This window comes from Colletotrichum lupini, chromosome 2 (assembly GCF_023278565.1).
Source record: "Colletotrichum lupini chromosome 2, complete sequence".
Lineage (NCBI taxonomy): Eukaryota > Fungi > Ascomycota > Sordariomycetes > Glomerellales > Glomerellaceae > Colletotrichum > Colletotrichum lupini.
Window position 1 is genome coordinate 5,078,989 of NC_064675.1, and position 14,714 is coordinate 5,093,702.

A 14,714-nucleotide genomic window follows, 5' to 3' on the forward strand; every position below is an offset into this window, starting at 1 on the left:
AAGCCATAGGTAGTATCTTTCTATAAGCTCTCTGTTCTTTGCGCTGAAATTTGTCCCCAGACCACACCGGGAGCTCCATGCAGACCCATGACCGAAGGTGGGGTCGGTTGTCGTCGTTTCAACTTTACCCTCAGAGTCGTCAGTCACATGGACCCGGATCGAAAAACAACAACCAGAAAAAAAAAAAAGGTAAAAAGAAAATTTCGTCTTGTTGCGTCAAATGGCTCTCTCTAAGCACATCCGGCTCCGCCTCAGAACGAAAAGCCGTGCTGTTCAAGATTGCTCTTTAGGGTATCTTGACCAAATTTTACTCCATGGCCGTAGCGTACGGCCGGCCCCTTGTCACCAGTCCCTCATGTCTCTTCCCCCCATCATCAATTCGTTTGCTTCCTTCAGTCCTCGTCAACCTCCTGGCACCAAGGGTGCGCGAGAACCTGGTTAATGTCATATCTCGCAGCCACATCCCGGTTGAGCATGCACCGCACCAGGTCAATGCTCTCGTCGCTCATCGTCCACGGGACTCGAAGGTCTCGGTCCATGATTTCGTCAATGCTGTAGAACGGGTTCTCCTTATAGATGATCGTGTAGAGCAAAATTCCGAGCGCCCAAACATCTTGCTCCTTGCCACCGTATGGCTTGGCAGCGAGTACCTCGGGAGCAGCGTAATCTGACCAGTCAGTTTCAATCACGATATAGGGGAAGCTATAAGACTTACCAATAGTGCCGACAAATACGTCAAAGGGGCCGTTCTTGATGTACGCTGCGCTTCCAAAGTCAATCAACTTGATGTTACCCTCGCCGTCCAAGACCACATTCTCGTCCTTGATGTCTCTATGGACCACCAGTGCCTTGGTATGCAGATGGCCAATAGCCTTGGCAACCTGGACGAAGATACTGCGGCACTCAGCCTCCTCCATGTTGCTGCGGAGCTCAATATAATCGAACAGATCCATGCCCGGTAATCCATGAGGCACCATCTCGATGTAGTAATTGACCTCATCCTCGAAGAAGGATTCCATTTCGACAATATTAGGATGTTGCAGATCGGGCCGGCGCAGGTAGTCGAGAACGTGAATCTCCAGAGGCACTGTGCCGAGCTTGCGATCTCTCGTCCACGTGTCTACAAGAATACGTCGCTTGGTCACGTACTTGAGAACCACCTTCTTCTGCGTCTTCTTATCTTTGGCCAACTTGACCTGACCGTAAGCGCCCTGGCCCATGTCTTCGAGGATCTGGAAGTCATTGATGGACTTTTTCTGCTGTGCTGGCTCAATAACCTTTGGCACGGATGGTTTTTCCTGCTTCTTGTCTGTGGGACGCTGTGAGCCGGTCAACTTTGCAGCGGCCGTCATCGCGACTTCCTTGAGTTGTTTGGTGATGGCAGATGCCGTCGACGACGAAGACTCTCGAGATTTTGGCTCATCGGAATCCGAGCTAATCTCCAGTGGGGTGTGCGCCGGTGTCTGCCCAGGAGATGGCTGATGCAAGGGAGTTGTCGTTCCAGAGGCGGACGCCGACGTCACACCGAGCGTTGACCGGGCGGCGTGCATGTGCCTGGAGTAAGTAATCCAGAGAGCGAAGACCATTTCTGAGTGGGTGACAGAGAAAGAGTCGTCCTGGTTGTCCCCGTCCTTGTCCTCGTCCTCGTCCTCGATGACGGTCTCTTGGATTACGGCGGATTGTTTTGCGCTTCTGACCACCCGCATCTGCACGTCAACCTTGAGCTCTGACCCATCCCTGTGCTTTCCGGGTACCCCGTCCGGCCGCAAGAAACTCGCAGCCGCATCCGGGCGATTTTCCCGAAGACCCAGAATCGCCGACGCCCGGCGGAAGCTGTGCTCTGGCACCACAATCCCATCCTGCAGTTGAACACCATCCTCTTCCGTCAGAATATGGAGAATCTTTTCAAAGTCGGGCACCAAAGAGTCAATGGCCATGCCGTCGGGCTTTTCGTAGCCAAACAGAGCGCCGCAGAAGACCGAATTTGAGCTTTGAATCTTCAGAGTCTCTGGGTCCACGACGATGATCCCTGCAATATGCGGGAAGCTCGAGACGCGTAGCTCTGTCTTGCCCCGTACTTGCTCGACGCTGCAGGGAATGTTGACTTTGCTTGGGTTTGGGCATGTGAAAAACTTACGCCTCGCAATCTGCGCAAAGTCTACTTCGCCAGTGCGAGGGTCGATGCCTTGCCGAGGAATGCGTGGGATCAGCTTGCCGATATCCACGCCAGGTCTCAGTGACTCAAAGCCCCAAATTGGTGCTGTGGCTCCTGAAATTTTCTGGACAATGCCGTCGTCGTCCAGCTCAATCTGAGCTACATCTTCGTGGATTTCCTCAAGGACCCAAATGAGACCAACCCGCTTCTCCTTTACCCACAAACTGGCGGAACCCGTCGCACCGTTTCGTTTCTGGATTGGAACCACATCACCGCATAAAAGGACGCCTCTCGACCGACTGCTTTGGTGCCGCGAGCTTCCCCTGAGTTTGGGCGGGCTGGGATCCCCACTGTGAACGGTTTGTGCCTTGCGAGTGACAACTTTCGGGGGCTGTGATCTGGAGTTTGGCTTGCTCAAGAGCTGTGCCGTAATCCCACCTCGTCCGCCCAGAAGTGACGTTGACGTTGTCGAAGCAGCAGAAACCGTTGGTGCAGGTGTCGCTGTTTTCGGAATATCTTCCGCCTCTTTGGTAGTGTCTTCAGGATCCATCTGCAGCAGTTTCTTCTCCAACCAATCTCTCCGCTCTTCTTGAACGACCTCTAGAATACCCATCCGCCGCACTTCAGCCTTTGTGACTCCGAAAACCAAGCAAGCAAGGTCGTTGGCCGCGATAATCGTCCATGGCGGTTTTGACTCTGTTGTGAAAATGGCCTGCGCTGCTGGGACCCACCGTGTCGAGTGTCCATGCACAGCCGGGCCAAGTGCACTTGGCATGTTCGCGGTTGTTGGTGAAGCTAGCATCTCTTGAGCTGCCAGATAGGGTTGTGCCATGGTGTCGATGAGCTGCTGGTGAACCGAGACGGGTAGTGTATCTGTGAGCGTTCGCTTCAGGCTAAGTCTTCGAGATGGCGGCGGGGATGTCTTTGCAGTTGTTCCACTCTCGTTCGTCGGCGTCCTGCTCGAGTTTTCCGATTCACTGTCTCCCGTGGCGACTTTCTGATTTTCATCTTGCTGCTTTATTGACGGTCGGTCGTTCGGGGCAAATGTTGCAAACTGGGTCGCAGTTGGAGACTGACTGGGAGACTGAAAGGGTTCAGGGCTTGATGTTCGAGGAATGAAGTTCGCTTCAAAGAGATTCTCCCCCGAAACTTGCGGGGGGCCCGTCAAAGGACCGAGGATGGATTGATCCATGGATGGAAGGTTGCCCGCTCCGACAAGCTGTGCCCTAGCCAACAAGTCCAGCATGTTCTGAGTCTCGACGTCCCCGGAGGCCCTTGCCTGGGCGCTCGCAAGCGCAACGTTGGAGGGTGAAACGGACCATCCCATTCGGTCTTTCATGAATTCTATGGATCGCTTGAGGACATTTTGCCGGTTGTGTATATACTCCTCGGACTGGTGGGCGAAAGAGAAGGAGTGTAATGACTCGGAGGGGAAGCGGGAGAGGTCTTCGGAGAAGTTAGGTGACGATGGATGAGAGCTAAACGGCATGCCGGGAGGGTTCGCGAGTAGTGTTGTCATAGATGTTGATCTCGATAGACCGATGGAGGAGCTTCTGGAAGGGGCTGCGGAGGGAGCTCGCGAAGACGGTTGTTGTCGAATTCGTCGCAATCCGGATAGACCGAGGCCATGGTCGTGGTCTGTTACAATGGAGGATCTATGACTGGAAAAAGGCCTGTCAGCACGATGATGCCTCAAATGACTATAGACTGCCATGTGATGGCCCAGTTGCCACCTGGTGACATCTTTTATGGTGCAGCCGCACCCGTAAGTGACATCCTTCGAGCTTGTCGCCAAGCAAAGCCACACTCAAATTGTTGCTGCCTCTTTTGCCGAAATACCATATCTCGGGTTGTTTTCACGCTCGACTCCCACTTGGTTTGGCCATTGGCATGAGCCATGCCGTGATGCGCTCACGCGGACCTGGCGCATCCCTAACATTAAAGCCCCCTCTGTTTCGTCGCCGAGACGCTTGCCTTGGCATTCTTCAACGCCCGACTCTTCCATGAGCTCGCAATCAGCTCAACAGCTTTGCCGTTCAAGGAATATCACGGTGTAATCGTTGGGAAAGAACCAACCTTGGTGGCACATGGTCGCTGCCGTCTGCGACAGATCCGGCATCGAAGGAAAAACGCATTCGACCGCGGCCAGTGTTGTTGTCGTCGGTTATAACGGCGAGGTTTCCGGTGCTTCGGTTCTTGGGGAGTTGCAGCTGTGTTGTTGGGGTTCTGCTCCTTCCGCGAGGTTCTTCGTGATGTGAATCGGTGCCTGCGAGCCATGAAAAGGCCTGTGTTAGAGAGGGAGGAACATTTCGTGGGTCTGAGGAGAGAGAGACGGGAGGCGGGCTCTGTGATGGGTGGCCGAAGGACGTACCATTGTTGTGAGGTCCCCCATGCGTCTGTAGCATAGTTGAAGAAAGATAGGCAGTCGACTCGGACAGATGTCAGGGTTAAGTAAATGCGGGCAAGAGGCGGATTCGACGATGCAGGCTCGGATTCGGCGGGGTCGAGGAGCGAGATTCGTTCTGGGAGGTATCGGGGTGCGGTCTCGTCTGCTCTGGGACGTGGTGGTGGGAGGGAGCAAATGGCAGTACCGGCGGTAGGTAGGTGTGTTGCTGGCCGACAGGTAAGGTAGTTAAGGTATGGTGCTGCTGTACGACAGTGGCTGTTCCGGCTAAGGTGGGAGGTAAATGAGGTACGGATGGAACTGCTGCCCAGAAGATACCTCGGGCAGGTAAGGTGAAGCAGGGAGTCAATCAGTGGTGAGGTAAGTTAGGTAGATCGATCAGGCTCGGTGGGCAAGGTTTGCCACAAGGATGAGAGTGTGGGAGTCTTCGACGGGTGGGTGTGCGGTAAGGAACGTTTTTGTTTTTCTGCTTTGGTTGCTGGTGGTGCTGGCGTTGGCGCTGGTGCTGCAATGCTGATGGTCCGACCAGAATAGAGTAAGGCGAACGAGGGAGGGAGGCTTTTCAGGAAGGATTGATGGACCGATCCAGCAATAAGCGGTCGGGGAGAGATAGAGAGAGAGAGAGAGAGATTGTAGGTAAAGGTGAAGCTGAAGAAGCTGGTCCGTGTAGCGAGCAGCAAAGCAGTTGTGGTACTAGTCAGGTGCAGTACGGTAAGGTATCCGTAGAGCAGGCAAAATGCAAGCAAGTAAGTAGCAGCAAATCCGGCAATAACGTAGTCAGGTAGACAGACAGACGGAGCAGGAGCAGCAGCAGCAGGAGCAGGAAGCAGAGACGCGGACCTGCTCTGGCGGTGGTCCAGTCCGGTCCAATTCAACTCACCGAACGGCCAGGAAAGGGAACGTGAGTCGTCTCGCCGTCCCGTGCTAGTGCCACCTCAGTGCCAGCGCGCCAATGCCAGAATGCCAATGCCAGTGTCAGTGCCGGTGTCAATGCCGCAACCGGATGTCCCTGCTTGGTGGTGCTGGACTCTGGACTCTGGACTCTGGATTCCGGAGTGCTGTAGTGCCGGTACGGATAGAGTGCAGAGTGCTAGGTGTTGCTGGGCTGCCTCGGGTACAATCTGTTTTACCCTTTCTCTATGTGTCTCTTGGCTTCTTCCCTTAATCACTCGAAAATCCCACTCTGGTTCTGTGCCGTTGACAAGCGCAATAAGACAGAGAGTCAGGCAGAGGAGAACGGGCGGGAGGGGCGTAGAGAAGCGAGTGGTCGTCCGTCTTCCAAGGCAAGGCGAGTGACTGGCTTTAACACCCACGTGCAGCTGGCCTCGTGAAAGAATCGTCTGCCGTAATCATACAAGATGACCTAAGACAACAAGCTGGAAAAGTGACAGAAAGCCCCCGGGTTTGGTTTTCTGTGGCGTCCACGGTCCTGGGCGGTTCAGTCAAAAGTCCACAATGTTGCGGCAGATGCTTGTCCGAAAAGTGAGGGGCGGTCCTTCGAATGCTTGGAAAATTCCCACTCGTCAAGCGAATCCAATGATGCCGGAGGGCCTTGTAGGTAACAGTGGGTGGTGGCACGTCACGGACGAGGGAGCGGCGTGGGCGGCGGAGCTGGCGGGCGATGAAGACGAGGGAAAGGACGACGGGACAGAGGGCAGCACAAGCTCGCTCGGTGCCAAAGTTGAGATGGTTCGCTTTAGTATGAGTATGTTTGATGAACAAGTATTAGAAGAGGAATAAGTTTAGGAATGGGGACGAGGGATGGAAAACCATAAAGACTGAGGGATAGGAAGAGAGGGCGGGGGAGGGAAAAAAACACAAGTCCACTTTCTGCCTCCAGTCATCGAAAATTTTGAGATGCATCTGCGTACGGAGTACACAACTTTTGCTACCAAATCTGCCTATTTCTCTCTACTTTATCATACACGGCACCGCCCACCTTTGGCGTCAAGTAACCTCGTAAAACCCCTTGTTCCCTCTCCAGAAAAACCCTCCCCTCGAATTCCGAACCTCGCGCAGTTATTTGCAGCTTTGGTGGGCGCACAACATGAGTTGCAAGCTTGACTTACAGCTTCGAAAAGCAAACGCATCACTGATTGGGGGGCTTAATATGCGGCAGTGGCCCTGGAAAACATGGCTGCAAAGTGGGGGGCACGCCTGAAGCCCGTACCCTTCACATTCATCGAGCTGTACCTATCTCACTCCTCACTTCATGCTGAAGCTCAGTCTCATCACACATTCACTCACTCACTCACTCACTCACTCACTTTATCCACCACCTCACCTGAAGCAGACCTGGAGGGGACATGCACGTGAAGCAGCCAAGCTCTTCAGCTGGACTGGTGGCGGACCCACCACGTCAACATTGAGCGGCCCCAATCTCCCGGGGAGAACACCAGCGAAGAAAGGGACAGCATACCTTATCCTGGGATACGTCACATTGCCGCAGCCAAGGCCGGCAATACAGTGCCTGACCGAAGCCGCTGTTGAGCCATCATCGCCTAGAGTGGCCCGCCGCCCAACGCTTCCCAAACATGCTTGATACTCATTGGGCAATGCCTCTTATCCGTAGACTCTCCATGTCCGACTTGCCCTACTCGCCATCCGAAACAAACGTTATCGACGCTGTTCTCCTGCCGAACCGCCGGAAGTGAGACGAGAAAACGGACGAGCAGGTAAAAGATAAGCCAGCTAATAGCTGCCGACGATGAAAAAAACACACATTCCGTCGTCCGCCCACCAACCACCAAAACAACGGGGCAAATCCCTGTAGATATCTTTTTTCAAGGCGTAGCATCAGTGGCAACGCAACCTCCTGCTAACTGCCCAGACCCAAGTTGTCATCTACCATGCTTTACATATCAAGCAAAGAGTAGCGTGTTCTCCAATTGAGGTATATGTGAGCCTCTTCACCAACACCATCGATTCGAACCGCAAAAGCCGGAAATAAGAGAGTCGGGGTCGTTGCAAACAACCCCGTCAGAGCGACTGAGCAGTTAATGTGCCTCCCTGACATTATCAGGTCTTGCTCACCCGTCTCTGAGCAAAACCAGGAAGGAAAACATTGGCAAGCTGGCCGTTTGGATCAGGACGATTCTGAGTCAATGAATAAGCGGCGCCTCGTCAGTGCCCTTCCCCAAGTTATCTTTGTCTATGCTTAAGCCGTACTTCCGTCTTTACGGAAAGTAGGCTCAAGGTACGAACAGAGACAAGGCCATGGTCTTGACTGGTTGGATAATGTCATTTGCGAACGCAGCATTGCTGGAATCGTGACGGCAACTCATTGATCCTCATGTTACTTTAGGTAGGTTGTGGTCTCAGTGAATCGTGATTGGCACGATAGCTAGGTGAGCAACACGCGCAGTTTGTTGACGAGAATTTCGGCGACATGGTCGCTTTCCAGGCTTGCCGGCAACCCCGCATTTGGCGTTCTCTTTGCTGGAATCGAAGAATTCCAATCCCATCCAGCTTGCTATGACAGCACAGCGACTTTCTTTAGTCTCCTTCTCGGTCTCGCATGTACCACCAACAAGTCTACACAACTTTGACGACGCCGCGGGAGAGTCGGAAATCAAGTGAACGAGCTGGCATTATCTGCCAAGATATTAGCAGGGTTCGAGGTCGTTTCCCGTTGTAACCAAGTTACCGGAACATATTAGCGATGGGCTGCTCTACATACCTACCTAAGCTCCTGGTACCTTTGGCGGCCGGTCCAGAACACATGCGTACCTGTTATCTTATCGGAAGCTATCGGCAATCGTAAGGTACCTTAAGTACATGAGCAGCACGTGGTTTATATTAACCACAGCAGCTAGTAGTAAAACTTTCCTTTCGTCCCGAGGCAAGGTAAACTGAGAAAATAAGTGCACGACCGACCTACGGCTCGGGTTCTGCATCAAAGCTGTGACACTCGCTATCCAGGTATGGGTGAGCGGATGCGATTTGTCTCTGTCGCATCCAAGATAACGAAGCATTCTCCGTTGAGTTTGACGAATTCGCGATTTGCGTAGCCGAGAAACTGTCAGTCTGCCTCAAAGTGTAGCTCTTGTACGGATGGGGTTTGAGACAGCCGGTCACCAGACCACATAATGGAGATCACTTGGCAAGGAGTCGATGAGCGGTAGAGTCGTATCTTGTGGAGGGTACCGAGACAAGAGAGCGGCATGAGAAGAGCGTTCTCTCTGTACTAGGGCATACTTTGCGATCTTCTTAGATAACTAGAGTCTGTGACGAGGTGTCGCGTGGCTCACCGCTTGCTACGTTCTTATCTCGTACCCGGGTCGCATGATATGTCATGACGGTACGCAGAATTCCGATTTGCGGGTTGAGCTGCATCAGGCGACCAAGCGAATGTGTGTCTAGTGGTGCTAGAGCCGCTGCATTGACAAAACGGGGCTAGGGCGTGGAAAACTCGTGAACGTGTTCAGGATCGTAGTATCAGATTGCCATGACGGATCTGAATGCAGATCTGCCAAAGACTCGCGACCCTGCCAAGACTGCAAAATCAACCGGCTAGAAAGAAGAACATGTGCCTTCCAAACAAAGCGCGGCGATGTCAGCTTCGGCCAAGCTTCAGACGAACAGTGCTGGTCCCACTGACGGGTCAGAATCCGGACCGATCATGGCGGAAGATTTGCAGCGCTTGCCTCTTAAGCAGCTACCTACCAGCCGCACGGCTTTCTTGGAGCTCTCGAAAGAGCTGTGGCGAGGATCCTCAGAAAGAAAGGATCCTGAAGACAGATTCGATTGTCACCGTGTCTCTCGTAGACGTGGAGCGTGAGTGCTAGCCCCGCCAAAACCTCCGAATTCGGGTTTCAGAGAATGTTCCCCGTCTAAGGTTGTTCGGATGCAGCCACGGCAAAGAGCGAGGGGGAGAGAAAAAGACGGGGTTCGGCCGCCAACATGGCATTCTCCTCCGACAGGCAAAAGTCGGATCGAATGCCGTCTGCGGGGAGGCTGGGACACCAAAGACATGCTCCATGTCAGCTTTGGCACGAGGAAAGGTATCTAAGAGCAGCAACCGACCCAGGTGCTTGCCTCGCACCCAACCACATGTTCCTTGACCGAAATCGATCAGAAACAGAAACGTCCTGCCAAATCTGAGCTTGGCATATCCGTACCTTATTTGACCTTGTATCTTGACGAGTCAGTTCGCTCCCGCCAGTTTCGAGTGCAGTTGTTTCCCTGAGTCGGACAATCGGCAACTTATTCCCAACAACGACTTCAGATGGAGAAGAGACAAAAGTATCCGCAACGCAAGTGGTCCCAGGAAGGACTGTGGGAATGCTCTGACAGGCTCGAGAGACGGCGCCGCGGCCGTGCAGACAGTGAGCGGAAAGACGCCTTGAACGTCCCGGCGAGGGCGATGGCGGTTGGAGAAGTGAGGAGCAAGTTCCTCCAATGAGCGATGATAGAAACGGCGAAGCCGTGCTGCAACTTGCTAGTCGGTTCAGATACACCACACCAAGTGCGTTCAAGAGTTCAAGGGTCCAGCCAACACGCTAGCGAGCTAGAGACTGTTGGGTACCGCTCAGGATTCGTCCTGCAGATCTGGTGTTCAGGTCCCTGCTTATTGTAGACCCTCAAGAGGCGGAGGACCCTGCGATATGTTGCTGATTGCAGCAGGACATAGTGTGTCTTTTTCGGAGCATGAACGAGGTATGGTCGACGAGCCGTGTTGTGCCTGACGTACCATGACCTGGCGGTGATGATAAGGCAGATAGATTGCTTCTGGGAATTTGTCTCGTCGGATTGCACGTCAGTTGACTGAAAGAATGGCGGGATAAGGGATGGTGATGGTGCCACGAAAAGGAAGAAGGTGACTTGGACAAGTGCTCATGTCATGCTCTCGCTCCCGCCTCTTGGGGATCTTGGGGGGGCAAGTGCGGTGTCAGTCAGCAGCGGTCTGAATGGCTGTGTAAAGTGGAGCCAGGATCTTCTGTGATCCATTTTTATTCACCAGCAGCCGTAACGATTGGAGAGGGTAACATCGAGGAAGGAGAGGGCTTTCCTGTCTGCACTCCGGGCGGACCCCTCCTTCTTCCCCCCTCGTCCTTCCCCCACCTGCCCGCTCTTTGCGCCGGACCACGGGCCCCGCACGATGCACCATGTGGATACCTCACGGCAGAGGTATCTTTCTTGCGTTTCGGCCGCTACTGTCGACTTCTCTGAGTTCCCATGTCTTGCCTCGTTTTTTGTTTGCCTCCTCTGGTCTGGCCTGGCCCTCACTGTGCCTCTTTGCTCGTACTGGCGGTGGCTTCTGCTTCCAGACTCTTTTCCGCCGCTATGCCTTTCCCCCAGCTATACAGAGCTATTGGATCCGGCTAGAAAGGCAGGTGAGAATATCCCAGCCAGCTCCATTCGATTCGGCGGGGACTTTGTTTCCCAAGTCTTGGCTCCAAGCAGCCGAAATCCCGAACAGCCTGCTGTATGTGCATAGCAAAGCAAGGTAGAGAGACACGAGAACATCGCCAGTGGCCATCTTCAGACCCTTGGCCCTGGAGGCATTTACGAGCACTGTCGACCGTCAGACTGACCCGTTGGTGTGAGTGATGGGCATTATGTATGGCGAACCCGGGACCCATCGGTGTCCATCGATAAGGAGGGTCCTTGTTTCGCCGACACAAAGGGGATGGATGGTGGGATGGGATGGGATGGGATTGGGGGGTGTGAGGGCCGTTTTGTGCTTCCGTCCAGAGCGCGCTTTAAGCTTCTACTTACTCCCCTTACCCGGCCTTCGGTGCGGTCTACCACAGTAAGGTATTGTGTCGGTCGTTCCATGTGTGAGTGGTTTTGTCTCCGCTCGACTCGACAACTTTTCTCTTGTTCTTTCTCTTTTAGCCCCCCCATCCGCCGACCTCTTCTCTTCTTCTTCAACTGCCACCCTCTCACCATCCCCTCTCTCACTCTTCGCAGCCTTGTTCGTGTCCCAGACACATCCTGCTCGTGTGACCTTCCACACAGGAATCAGAGGCCATGATATCTTGAGTCTTCGGTGTGCCATGTGCTCCGCCCCAACCCGTAAGGACCCCTTCCTCCAGCCTTCTGAGGCTCCACACCCCGCTACCTGCACCGGCTGACCTCCATTATCGATAGCCGGCTCACACCCGTTCAGATAGCAGATCTCCACCAAAAATCCCTGGACCCTGGCCACCCCTCCATCCTGACCCCCCTTCTCAGAGAGCCGACAGCCTTCAAGACCATAAACTCTCCCCGATTACTCGCGCTTCATGTCTCATCCGTCTTCCTAGAGACTTGGCCTGTCTTTCGTCTGTTTCTCTGTGTGCCTGCGATCATCTCTTGCGACGTCGAATATGAATAAGGACCATCCGCCGACCGTTCCGAGCCTTTTCTCAACTCACCGGGACTAAGACGTGGACCACCGAGCTCAGCTTCACTGCCCCGCGCTACCTAACCTCGCCAACAAAGACGATACTGGGAGAAATTGCGCAACTTTGAGAAAACGGACTCGGTCACAGTTTGACTGTGGCAAAAAATTACAGCATTATTCGACGTCTTCTGTTCCTTGTCTAGAGGCGTTTTGTCCTTCAACCAGCTATCTCACTTGGTCAAGTCTTCGCTATGGCTGACATCGAAATCCCCGCCGGTCCGGCTCCTATGGAAGTCGTTGATGAGCAAGGCCCAGGCCTTTCAAATCCCTCAGGAAAAGCCAAAGGCCGGCACCGCGTGCTCTGTGGTGTGCAACGAATGTCGTCCACGCCTTCGTTGGCGAGGAGTGGCCGCACTAGATCACACAGCAATCCCCAACGTCCGAGGGGGAACGTTTCCTGCGTGAGCTTGGCAGGACCCTCAACCGCGGGGACCTCGTTCACTGGCGACTCTTATTTCCCCGCAGGCGCAACAGCATCAGGCTATGCCAGTGCCTCATCTTCCGTTCCAGGAACACCATCTAGCGAAATCATTCAGTTCGTAGGCATTGATGGCCGACTTGCTATTCGCCGGGTCGACAATGTCTTCCCTACTACGCAATCACCGGGAGCCCAAACCATTGGACTCCCATCCGATTTAAGGACGACGAATAAAGCCCAGGTTGCCAACCCCGCGGTTCCCAAGCGTGGCTTCAACTTCTGGGAGAACATGCCACACGAGATGCGCGTGCACATCTTCTCCTATCTATCACCCAAACAGCTTGTACGAGCTTCACGAGTTAGCAAGACTTTCCACAAGATCTGCTTTGATGGGCAGCTTTGGACGTCTTTTGACGCCACGGAATTCTACCAAATCATCCCTGCCGAATCTCTTGCAAGAATCATCGTAGCCGCTGGGCCCTTCATCAAGGACCTCAACCTCAGGGGCTGCGTTCAGGTCGAACACTATAAGAGGGCCGAGGTAGTCGTCAAGGCCTGCAAGAACTTAGTCAACGCGACGCTCGAGGGATGCCGCAACTTCCAGCGCAACACGTTACACAGCCTGTTGAGAACGAACGATAAGCTCGCTCAGCTCAATTTGACTGGTTTGACAGCGGTTACCAACATGTCGTGCAAAATCATTGCCGAGTCATGTCCGCAGCTGGAGATGTTCAACGTCTCATGGTGCGTACATATGGACGCGAGAGGTATCAAGGCAGTAATCGAAGGGTGTCCGAGGTTGAAGGATTTGAGAGCGGGAGAGGTCAGAGGATTCGACAATCTCGAGGTCGCCGAAACGATATACAAGACGAACAGGCTGGAAAGACTGGTTCTGAACGGCTGTGCCGAGCTCAACGACCGCGCGCTCAAGGTCATGGTTCACGGCGAAGACCCCGAAATCGATATCCTCACCGACCGACCGATCGTTCCCCCGAGGAAATGGCGTCATCTCGACCTCAGCCGCTGCGCCCGTCTGACTTCCCAGGGCGTCAAGGCTCTGGGATACAACGTCCCGGAACTCCAGGGCCTGCGCCTGTCCGGCTGCACCGCCCTCACGGACGCCGCGCTGGAGCCAATCTTCGCATCGACTCCGCGCCTCACACACATTGAGCTCGAAGACCTCTCCGACCTCACAAACGCCCTCTTCTCAGAACACCTGGCCAAGGCACCCTGCGCGCCGTGGCTGGAGCACCTCTCCATCAGCTACTGCGAGAACCTCGGCGACAGCGGCGTCCTCCCCATCGTCAAGAACTGCGTCAGCCTCCGGGCTATCGATCTCGACAACACCCGCATCAGCGACCTTGTCCTCGCCGAGGCGGCCTTCATGGTCAGCAACCGCTCCCAGAGCAACGCCGTCAAGCCAAAACCCAAGGTCGGCCTGCACATGGTCGTCTACGACTGCCAAAACGTCACCTGGACCGGCATCCGCGAGGTCCTCTTCCGCAACGCGCAGTCCAAGCCGTCCATGGCCGAGATTGGCAAGTTCGCCTACGCGTCCGAGGCCATTGGCCTCAAGTGCTTCTACAAGTTCCAGATGACCGTCGACGAGCACATGAAGCGCGTGCTCCGCGGGGACCTCGCTGCCGCCAACCGCCTCGAGCACCGGTGGGCCGACTACATGCAGGCGAGCGAGGAAGCCGGGACCACGGGCGCCGGTCACCGCCGGCGCAGACGAAGAGCGAGGGAGGCGCAAATGTTGCATGCCGACGAGGAGGAGGGCGGTAACGGCGGTCGGAGGCGGGGTCGAACCGTCGGGGCATGCACGATTATGTAGTGGGAGACAATTCTTCAGCTCGTGATCGTGTAAGTGAGACTTCAGGGTCTCACTTGGGGAAGAAGTCTGTCTTTCCAGCCACATTCTTTCCGACGATTTCTTCGTCACATGGGTCACATATTTACTTGGCGTTCAGGAGCCATCACACACACACACACAAGAGACAGCAAACACTCTTAACTTCCATTACTAGATCTGGGATGCAGCATCATCTTCAAGCCCGTGGAACGGAATTGAAACCCGGCGTCTCGCATCAGCAAAGGCGCTTTTATGCAGCATATTCTGTACTTATTTTTTTTATTTTACAGCTGGAGTATTAGATGGGAATCTGGGTTCGGAGGAGATATTGACCTATTCCAAGGGGGTCTTTGGATGTGGAATCGAGGAATTTACCTCTTGTACTTACGTGAAGGAGAAGCACTCTCTCTTAACTCCACTTCAAGGTTGGATACATAGGCTACTTCAATTGCACACTCACCACACATTTCCTCAGTACAAATGTCATCGGAGCCA

At 54.1% G+C, this 14,714-nt stretch overlaps 4 protein-coding genes across 4 annotated transcripts; 3 read left to right on the forward strand and 1 right to left on the reverse strand.

Annotated features, from left to right (window-relative positions):
* Positions 1 to 392: 392 nt before the first annotated feature.
* On the reverse strand, positions 393 to 4,547 carry CLUP02_03856 (uncharacterized protein; the record flags this gene model as incomplete). Its single annotated transcript, XM_049282873.1, has 3 exons — positions 393 to 3,810; positions 4,232 to 4,440; positions 4,527 to 4,547. 3 exons carry the CDS (start codon positions 4,545 to 4,547, stop codon positions 393 to 395), a joined length of 3,648 nt encoding a protein of 1,215 aa, XP_049140016.1.
* Positions 4,548 to 6,095: 1,548 nt separating this feature from the next.
* On the forward strand, positions 6,096 to 6,299 carry CLUP02_03857 (uncharacterized protein; the record flags this gene model as incomplete). The annotated part of the gene is made up of 1 exon (XM_049282874.1): positions 6,096 to 6,299. One exon carries the CDS (start codon positions 6,096 to 6,098, stop codon positions 6,297 to 6,299), a length of 204 nt encoding a protein of 67 aa, XP_049140017.1.
* Positions 6,300 to 10,666: 4,367 nt separating this feature from the next.
* On the forward strand, positions 10,667 to 11,011 carry CLUP02_03858 (uncharacterized protein; the record flags this gene model as incomplete). Its single annotated transcript, XM_049282875.1, has 1 exon — positions 10,667 to 11,011. One exon carries the CDS (start codon positions 10,667 to 10,669, stop codon positions 11,009 to 11,011), a length of 345 nt encoding a protein of 114 aa, XP_049140018.1.
* Positions 11,012 to 12,140: 1,129 nt separating this feature from the next.
* Positions 12,141 to 14,201, forward strand: CLUP02_03859 (F-box domain-containing protein; the record flags this gene model as incomplete). The annotated part of the gene is made up of 1 exon (XM_049282876.1): positions 12,141 to 14,201. The coding sequence occupies one exon, from the start codon at positions 12,141 to 12,143 to the stop codon at positions 14,199 to 14,201; it is 2,061 nt and encodes a 686-aa protein (XP_049140019.1).
* Positions 14,202 to 14,714: the final 513 nt, after the last annotated feature.